Source organism: Leishmania major, chromosome 35 (assembly GCF_000002725.2).
Source record: "Leishmania major strain Friedlin complete genome, chromosome 35".
NCBI lineage: Eukaryota > Euglenozoa > Kinetoplastea > Trypanosomatida > Trypanosomatidae > Leishmania > Leishmania major.
The window spans coordinates 945,918-954,387 of NC_007284.2; the positions used below are offsets into that span (position 1 = coordinate 945,918).

General features: G+C 54.8%; 1 protein-coding gene across 1 annotated transcript; it reads left to right on the forward strand.

Annotated features, from left to right (window-relative positions):
• Positions 1–1,707: 1,707 nt before the first annotated feature.
• Positions 1,708–5,088, forward strand: LMJF_35_2320 (putative protein kinase; the record flags this gene model as incomplete). Its single annotated transcript, XM_003722578.1, has 1 exon — positions 1,708–5,088. One exon carries the CDS (start codon positions 1,708–1,710, stop codon positions 5,086–5,088), a length of 3,381 nt encoding a protein of 1,126 aa, XP_003722626.1.
• Between the last annotated feature and the right edge of the window lie 3,382 nt (positions 5,089–8,470).

The window sequence follows — 8,470 nt, forward strand, 5'->3', positions numbered from 1 at the left end:
TTCCGTGACATCTGCTCGACGCATCTATTCCTTCTTTTTGTTTCGTTTTTGCTTTACTCTTACTTCTTTCCCTTTTCTCTCGCGGGCCGCTTACGAGTTAGGTAAGGAGCGCATCTTCATTCGTTCGGTTCTCTCTTTCCACCTTTTCTCGCCTTTCGATCCGTTGCGTCGCTCGTTACTGCTGTGCGCTCTTTTTCTAGCCGAGGAGGCCTCACTCTTTCACACGCGCACACATACTCGTCAACGCGCCACCACCTCCTCAGGCGACGGAAGCGGTTGCGGCGACTTTCTTCTTCACCTGCCTTTTGTTTTCGATTCTGGAACTATTAAAAAGAATTATATGTATACATTTCGTTGGCACCTTTTGTTTGTCTTCCCTCTTCTCCAGCGCTCAGCGAGAGGGCCCCCCCCACAAAAAAAAAGCGGAAAGGAGGCTCGACGTATCGCGGCTGCGTCTTTCTTGTAGTGCTGGTTTCTTTGTGATTTTTTTTTTTGGGGGGGCGGGTGATTTGCTGTTGCTCGTGCGCGTGTGCTTCTCTCTTGAATCTGAGAGGTCGTGCGTGGGCACCTGAGCTCACGCATTTTTCTCTCCCGTTTTATCGTAATTGTGCCTTTTCGTCACTCCTGTTCTTTTTTTTTTCGGTCGTGTTCCCGTTTTTTTTTTGTTTTTTGTGTTGCGCGCGCGTGTGTGTGTACTGTTTTTGTCTCCCGCGCATGCGTGTTTCACCTTCCCATTGCCGCTTTCCTTCTTTGCAACCTAAAATAAATTTCCTCTCGCTCATTTCTCTCTCTAGTCCTCTCCCCTCAGCCTGAATCGTCGTCGTTTTTGGTGCTCGTGTGCTTGACGTCTCGCCAGGTTGGATGACGCGGCAAGATTTCCCCCAGAAAAGAAAGGGGATCTATCGTTTCGCCTGCACACATACATACGGAGAACTAAGTGTCGCGCAGACGTAAACAAACACAAGTGCACCTGGGCGAGGGCTGTTGTGGCCAGGCGGCGCATCTCCTACATCTATATTTTTTGTGGTTGTGAGCAAGCCCAAGTGCAAGCCGTGGAGAGAGAGAGGCTTTTGACCTGTTTTGAGCTCTGTTACAGCGGCCTGTGTGTGTGTGTGTGTGTGTCTCACGTGCGCGCCACTTGCCCGTCACCCTATCTCGCTGCTGCGGCGCAAAAAAAAAGAAACGGAGAGCACGCGCATTGCTGCTTTGCTGGACTGCGACTGCAGGCGCAAGTAAAAGAGAGAAAGAGAGAAAAGCTAGAGGTGCAGAGAAAAGGACCAACAACAAAAAACGAAACAAGCAAGCTGAGCTTACTGCCGGGTTTGCTGAGAGGCTGTGTTGTGTGTGCTGTGTGTTGTGTTTTCACTTCGCCTGCTCCAGTTCGGGGCGTAACGCCATTTTGGTAGCTCCTTTGTTTATATTGCTTCGCCTTTCGCCTTTTTTTTGTAAGAGAATTGTGGAACGTTTGGGGCTCATTTCCTTTTTTTCGCTGTCTTTTCTTTCATCGCCGCGCCCTCACCATCTTGTTTTCCCGACCGCGTCTCTCAGGTGTACGCCATCGCACATCGGTCAACTCGGGGCTGTGAAGGAGAGCGGCATCGCTAGGAGGTATCTCGCCTCCTCTGTCGTCGTGCTGTTTTCCGATTTCCTTATCCTTCTCCTTTTAAGGGCGATTCTTTCGAACCACGTTTTATTTCCCTCAGTCGAATGGTCACCTCACGAGGCAAGGTGAGGGGTCATGTGAAGCCGGCTTCGCCGGCTTCGGCGAAGGATGCAGCTGCATTCTTCGCTGCCGCCTCCACGGCAGTCACCGCCTCCAAAACATCTCACTCGAGCAACGATGGACACAACCCCCTCATCAATGACCTCTTAAAGGATCTTGACAAGAACTCTTCGAAGGACGTCCACGGTCTCGGTCACGTGCAAGAGCAGAGCGGTAGCAATGCTAACAGCTTTTCGAACTTCGATCTACAGCTGCGGCGGCCCAGCGAGGAATCGACGGCGAGTTGCCGTAGCAGCACCCGAAATCGTGACAAGACAGCCACGGATATTCTCTGCAAGACTGGTCAGCACTTTGTGCACGCCATGTGGATGCACAAGCTTGAGGATTTCTTCTGCCCTGCTGACGGTGAAAGCGCGGAGGACGTGCTGCGACGCCAGCTGCGCAAGAAAGATGAAGAGGAGGTGGAGGCGGTGGTGCTGACGTTAGTGGAGCTGCTCGAGGAGGTGCGCAAGGCACGGAGCCAATTAGTGCCACTCGCCGGCTCACTCTCGTTGCTCGACATGCCTGGGCGAAAGCGTGCCTCCTTCAATAGCATGCACTCCGCAGTGAGCACGGCCAGCCTCATGCGGCCACCGGTGCATGAGACGAATCAGCTCGCCATGGCCTACGATCAGCAGGGAAACCGCATGATTAACTGCTACCGTGTGATCGCGAATCTAGGACGTGGCGCGTACGGCAAAGTGAAGCTTGGAGTCGACACTAACACTGGCCAGATGGTAGCCATCAAAATAATTGACAAGAAGCTTCTCAAGAGGATCGGTGGCATGGGCAGCAGCAACCAGGAGGCGGCGCTGAAGCGCGAGATCGCCATCATGAAGAAAGTGCGCCACCGAAACTGCGTATCTCTATACGAGGTTATCGACGACCCGGATTCGCACATACTCTACCTAATCATGGAGTATGTGCCAAACGGGCCCGTTGTTCGGCTGAAACCGCAGGAACTCAGCCGTACTGCCCTGGAGTCTATCGAGGCGGGCATTCCGCTAAGCGGCGAGGTCTGCGACAAGGCCCTGATGCGTTGTGCGGTGCGGCAGTCCGCCAACGGCGATACTGCGTCCCTCACCGAGGCAGAGATCAACAGTAATCCGACAGTTTTCCTCTGCAAGCCGCTTAGCCAGCACATCTGTGCGCTGTACCTGCGCCAACTTGTGAGTGGACTTCGATATATGCACAAGCGAAACCTCGTTCACCACGACATCAAGCCGGACAATATCTTGGTTGGCACCAACCATCACGTTTTTCTCAGCGACTTCGGTGTTAGTGAGATCCTCTCCACTCGGCAGGAGGTGAAAAATGCTGTGAAGAAAAATCGTGGCAGCACGAGCGACGACCTCATTAGCGAACACTCCTTCGAATCCGACGCTAGCGATTCAACCAGTGAGGATGACGCTGGCAAACCTCGCCTGGGCGGTGGCACGCTCCTCTTCACCGCGCCGGAGCTGTTTGACACCTCGGTGACTAAAAGATTGCTGGATCCCCACCTGACCGACGTCTGGGCGCTCGGCGTCACGCTCTACTGCATGCTGGTTGGCATGTCCCCGTTTTTTGGTAACACGTACGCCGAGGTGCGCGCGAACATCCTCACGCAGACGTACCCGTGGTGCGGCAAGACGATGTACGGGACCCCACTGGCGGCGGAGTGGCGGGTCGTGCTGAACGGGCTGCTGGCCAAGAACCCCAACAATCGCTGGTCGCTGGCGCGGCTCAAGTCGTTCCTCGACCAACAGAGCTTTCAGCAGGCCATGCGGCAGAGTGCGTTCCTCGAGGCATCGACGCGGAATCGTTCCTTGACCTCCCTGGACGGCGACGCATCCCCCTCCACTTCCACAGCTCAGCGCGCCGCTGGCTTGGCAGCGTCGTTGTCGACCGGGACGGTCGCCAAGGGACTCAAGCTGCCGCTGGTGTGTAGCTCAGTGGCGAAGGGCACGAACGCCTCCCTCCCTCCCCCTCGCGTGGTTTCTTCTCCCAGGGCCGTTTCCGCCTTGCCAATGGAGGCGAGCAGCGCGGCTCGCAACTTGTGGGACTTTGACGTCTCGGAGAAGGAGGTGCGGGGCGCCACGCGAACGGTGAAGGTCGAGGTGATGCGGCAGACGACCGTTCTCTCGGCGCACACGCGCACCATTGTGCGCCGCTACGTCGAATGGATTCGCGCATGCATGCACGCTCGGAACTTCATTCCACTGGGCTGCGCGTCCCCGTTAAGTAGAAAGTCGAAGGTTGGTTCCCTGGTCTCCGTGCAGATGTGCGCTGGCGCCAACAAGAGCAGCAAAACGTTGACCGCCAGCGGTGAAAAGGCACATGTGACGCACGTCCCTGTTCTCGCTGTGGCGGCAAGGTTTCACCAAGCCAGCGAGGCCAGCCCCATAGACACTAGATCTTGCGTGTGTCCTCCGCGGAGGAGCCCCCATTCACCGGCGGGAGATACTCGTGCGGGGAGGCAAAGGAAGGGCAGCTGCAGCAGCAATAACGGCGGTGGTCGCGCGCTCACTTGCGGCAGCCTGGAAAACCGCGCCTTGGACGGCAGATTGCAGTCGCTGGATGCCGCCCTCTCAATAGTGAACTTGCAGAGCACCTTCGATGGGCACTCCCTCACCTTTAGCTTGACGTCATCGAGTCTCTCCTCGAAGGCTTCCTTTTCTTCGCAGCACGGGGACAGTGGGCACCACGCTGGCAGGGAAACCTGCAGCAGTAACGGCATGCTGGTGGGCAACTTGACAACTCCGAGCGAGAAAACGCTGGCGCCCAGGAATGGGTTGGCCAACAGAGTCAGTTGGTGTAATGTGCAGATGCCATCGACGGTCGCGCAGACGATGCTGCCCAGCAGCGTGACGCCTTCATATATTGCTGAGGAGGGTAGCCGAAAACGGGCGGGTGCAAAAGGCATCAAGGGCCGGTTCCAACAATTCACGCGCGGCACGAAAAAACAGAGCGACACCTTCGTCAGTGACAACCTCACCTCTTATCAATCCACGTTTGCACCCAGGTCACATTCCGTGGTGTCGCCGTTGCTCGACTCGGTTCTCTGTAGCGGCACCAGTGTCTTGGAAGACAGCAACCCCGCTGGGTACTGTAGTACATACCATAAGCCGAAGACTGTCAGCACGACTGACCGTTGTCTTGCCGTGCCACCAGCCGAGCACCTCTCGGCGGTGCAGTCGTCAGGCTCGGTGGGCAACAGACACCCCGTAAGGCCGATGCAGGAGCGCCGTTGTGACGGTAAACTGGTTGTTCCAGCCTTGACATCCTTCGAGCAGGTGCCGCGCGTCACGGCCTCGAAGGGGCTTTCCTCCGGTGTTCGGAAATGAGATTGACAGTTATAGAGTAGCACAGCGGGGGAGGGGCAGAGACGATACGGAGAGAATGGGAAGAGTACAAAAGGCGCAGGGAAAGCAGAGGTGCTCTTTTTCACCGACGGGAATGCAGGAGAGCCGAAGGTAGGCGTGTTCGATGTAGCACTCAAGACAGCAGCCATGTGATCCTCATCACGTGGGTAGGCGCACGTTTCTTATACCCTCAATTCGTGTTGGGTGAGGTAAGTTTGTGGTGTAAGGCATGCCATTCCCCTCTAATGCTCTGCCTTGAGTTCCCTTCTGTGTGTGCTCCTCTTCCGCGCCACGCGACTCCAGCTCCGTGAAGACCAGCTCTGGATGTGGGGGCACCCCTTGAGACGTCTCAACAAGTTACTACGTTCTGTTAAAATTTTGTTTTTTTTTCATGCGTCGATCAGTTTTCCCCTTTCGGCCTTGCGTGACTCTTGAAAAGTCGTCGATACTTCACGTTTTGCTGCATCCCGCTGTCTCTCTACCCGTACGTCTGCCCCCCCCCCCCCGACCCTTCTAGGACACAACATCGCACCATGCGCGTGCCTCCTCTCTTACCACAGCATCTCCCCTCTTTCTCCCTCTCTTTGTGTTGAACTGTCTTCGCTTTTTTTTTTGTGGTTTGTTTGCTTTGCCTTTCCGGCGTTTTCCTCTCTTCATCTTCGTCATCTTCGTCTTCATCGCCGTCGTCGTCGTCGTCCGCCGTTTTCTTGTTGGTTTTCATTTTTGTTCGTCTGGTCTCTTCACGCATTTGTTTTTCTGTTCGGTGTTGTTCGTTTTTCTTTTCGTGTGGTGTTCGTATGTTGGTCGGTGTGGACTCTTCCTGAAAGTTTGTCGGTGTCGCGTATATGTATGTATGATGTGCTTCGGCACGCCGCCCACCTTCGCCCACACGCACGCCCCCTTCCTTCTCTGCCCCCTCGCCGCCTCTCCCTGTTCCCCTCACAGGTCCCGAAACACACAAAGAAGTGTCTTTTTTTTTGCTTCGTTGTTGGATTGGTTTTCCCCCACCTCTTTTTTATTTTTTTTTTTCACCCCAAAAAATTGTGTGGTGCTGCTTGCTCATTTCCGTTAGCTTTTCCCTTTTTTTTCTTTTTTCTTTGCTTGCTTACTTGGCCCGTTGCTTCTGTCACACGCCGCCTCCCGTGCTCTTTTCCCCTCCCTTTCCGCGTTGATGTACCATAGTCTTCCCTTCAAACCGCTGGAAGAGAGGGAAGGCATGAGTAAGGGGCCTACACGGGGTACGAGAACAGCACAACGGAACGCAAACAAGACAAGTCCCCAAAAGAAAAAGGAAAGTCATAGAAAACGGCGCACCCGTTCTTCCCCCTTTTCCTTTCGATTTATTTACCCGCGTCTTTGATGCGCGACAACCATTTATTGGGGCGGAAGGACTCATCTAGCGTGTGTTCCAGATCGAGTGCTGTGGTGCGCGTCGACAATCGAGGGTGCACGTGCGCACTTATGTTTGTGCCTCTCCGCACAGTATACGCCGATGATCTTGTTGCCGGTATGCTAGTGATCCTCTGATGACAGGGGCGCCACACCAGTGTGGCATCTCAGGGTCCAGTGCCCTACCGTGTAGAAAAACCAGTCATCTTCCCTTTCCTTTCTCAGCACCGAACCACTTGTGGTGGTGGTAGGGCCAGATGCCTAAAAGGCAGCGAAGTCGAAGCGATGTATCGCTACTGATGTCAGCGGTCAGGTTTTGGACGGCGTTGCGTTGGAGAGAGCTGCGACATTGCACACATGCGATTCTTGGGATGGGCAGATTGTCGGCGTGACTCGAACACATCCCATACCCGGCCCTCACATTTCCCTACTGCTATGGATAGCCTGAGTGCTACCCCTACGTGGATGCACACCAGGTGGCGACCGGTACAATGGGAGGAGCTGTGAGGTAACCTGCGTGGCGGATGAGTTTGCAGAGATTGTTTCGGGGGCCGTACTCAGGTAAGTGAGTCGGTGCATTCGCTGTAACGCGTGTGTCTACGGTGGCTTCGCACCACGCGATGAGGCCTCTGTGGCAGGCTGGGCGACGTGGAGTTGAGCTCATGTTTTACGGAAGAGAGAACGCCGCCACGTGGAAAAGCCAAACAACAAAGAGCTTCACATTGTTGTTATGAGCGGGCTAGCCGTGCGTGTGTCCTGGTCTTTATGTTCGCTTCTTCTCCCCTCAGCTACTTTCTTTCTTTCTTTCTCTCTCTTTCTGTGTGTGTGTGTGTGCGTGTGTGTGTATGTTTGTGAGTGCGTCTTTGTGGTTGTTCATGTGATCATGTGCCCTGCTTTCTTCGCTTCTCTCTCGGGTAGCTCTTCTCATATTAACTCTTGGCTCCATCGGATCATGATGTTTTTTTTTTTCTATGCTTCTCCTTGTTATTACTTTGGTACAAGTAAACACAAACAAACCAACTCCCCCCCCACACACACAGAAAAAAGGCGACAGGGGGAGCACAAACAGCTGCGAACTCCTGCTTCTGCCCCCACCCGCCACTGGCCGACTCTGCCGGCACAGGCACCTGTATGCACGTGAGCATGGGTGTCTATCTGAAGAGGTGTGCGTCTAAACGCTTTTGCCACACCTTTTCCGCCGCGCCGCTGCACGAGGGCTGCTGCCCTCTCTCGCCTCCCTCTGCCGCTACTCTTTTTTGTTTTGTTCTTTGTGTGTTGCCCCCGAAAGCAACGCAAAGGCGAGGGCAAAGCGATATGCCCGTCATGCACGCCAGAGCATGCATTTCGCGGCGGGAGTGAACGCTGGCGCGGGTACTCCTCTGCACCAATACTTCTCCACTTCAGCGGGCCGTGCGGAAACGCTCAGCGGGAAAACGGAGATATCTCGTGTCGCGGCGCGCGAAAGCAGAAAAAGAGGACAGGGGGCAGCACTGTTCTTGAACGATGACGGTCGCCAGAGTCCACTTCGCTCCCTCTCTCTTCCTCGCTTTCTTCCTTCTTGTCCCCCTGCCCCGGATCGGCGGGGCTGCGGGTTTGCTTAGAGGGAGGAGGGGTGCCTAATAAACCAAAAGATACGGAAAGGGGAGAAAAATACAGTACGGATTTGCAGCAAAGAGGCACCGATTTTTGAACATTGTGTCGATGTGTCTCTCTCTCACGCTGACAATACATCACGAATTCACGCTTGTTGACACGGTAGAGGCCCACTCGAGTTGCTATCTGCGAATTGGCGCACCCACAGGGCGCTCGCCTACCGTAAAGGAAAAGAATTACATAGGGTAGGGGGGTGGCTTGTATCCTTCTTGACTTTTAGTATCCAGGCTTCGTCATTCCAACCGGCATATACACACAGATACACGCAGGTAGATAAGCTTCGACGTCGGTCGGGTGAGTGCAAGCCCTCTCGTGCCTATCC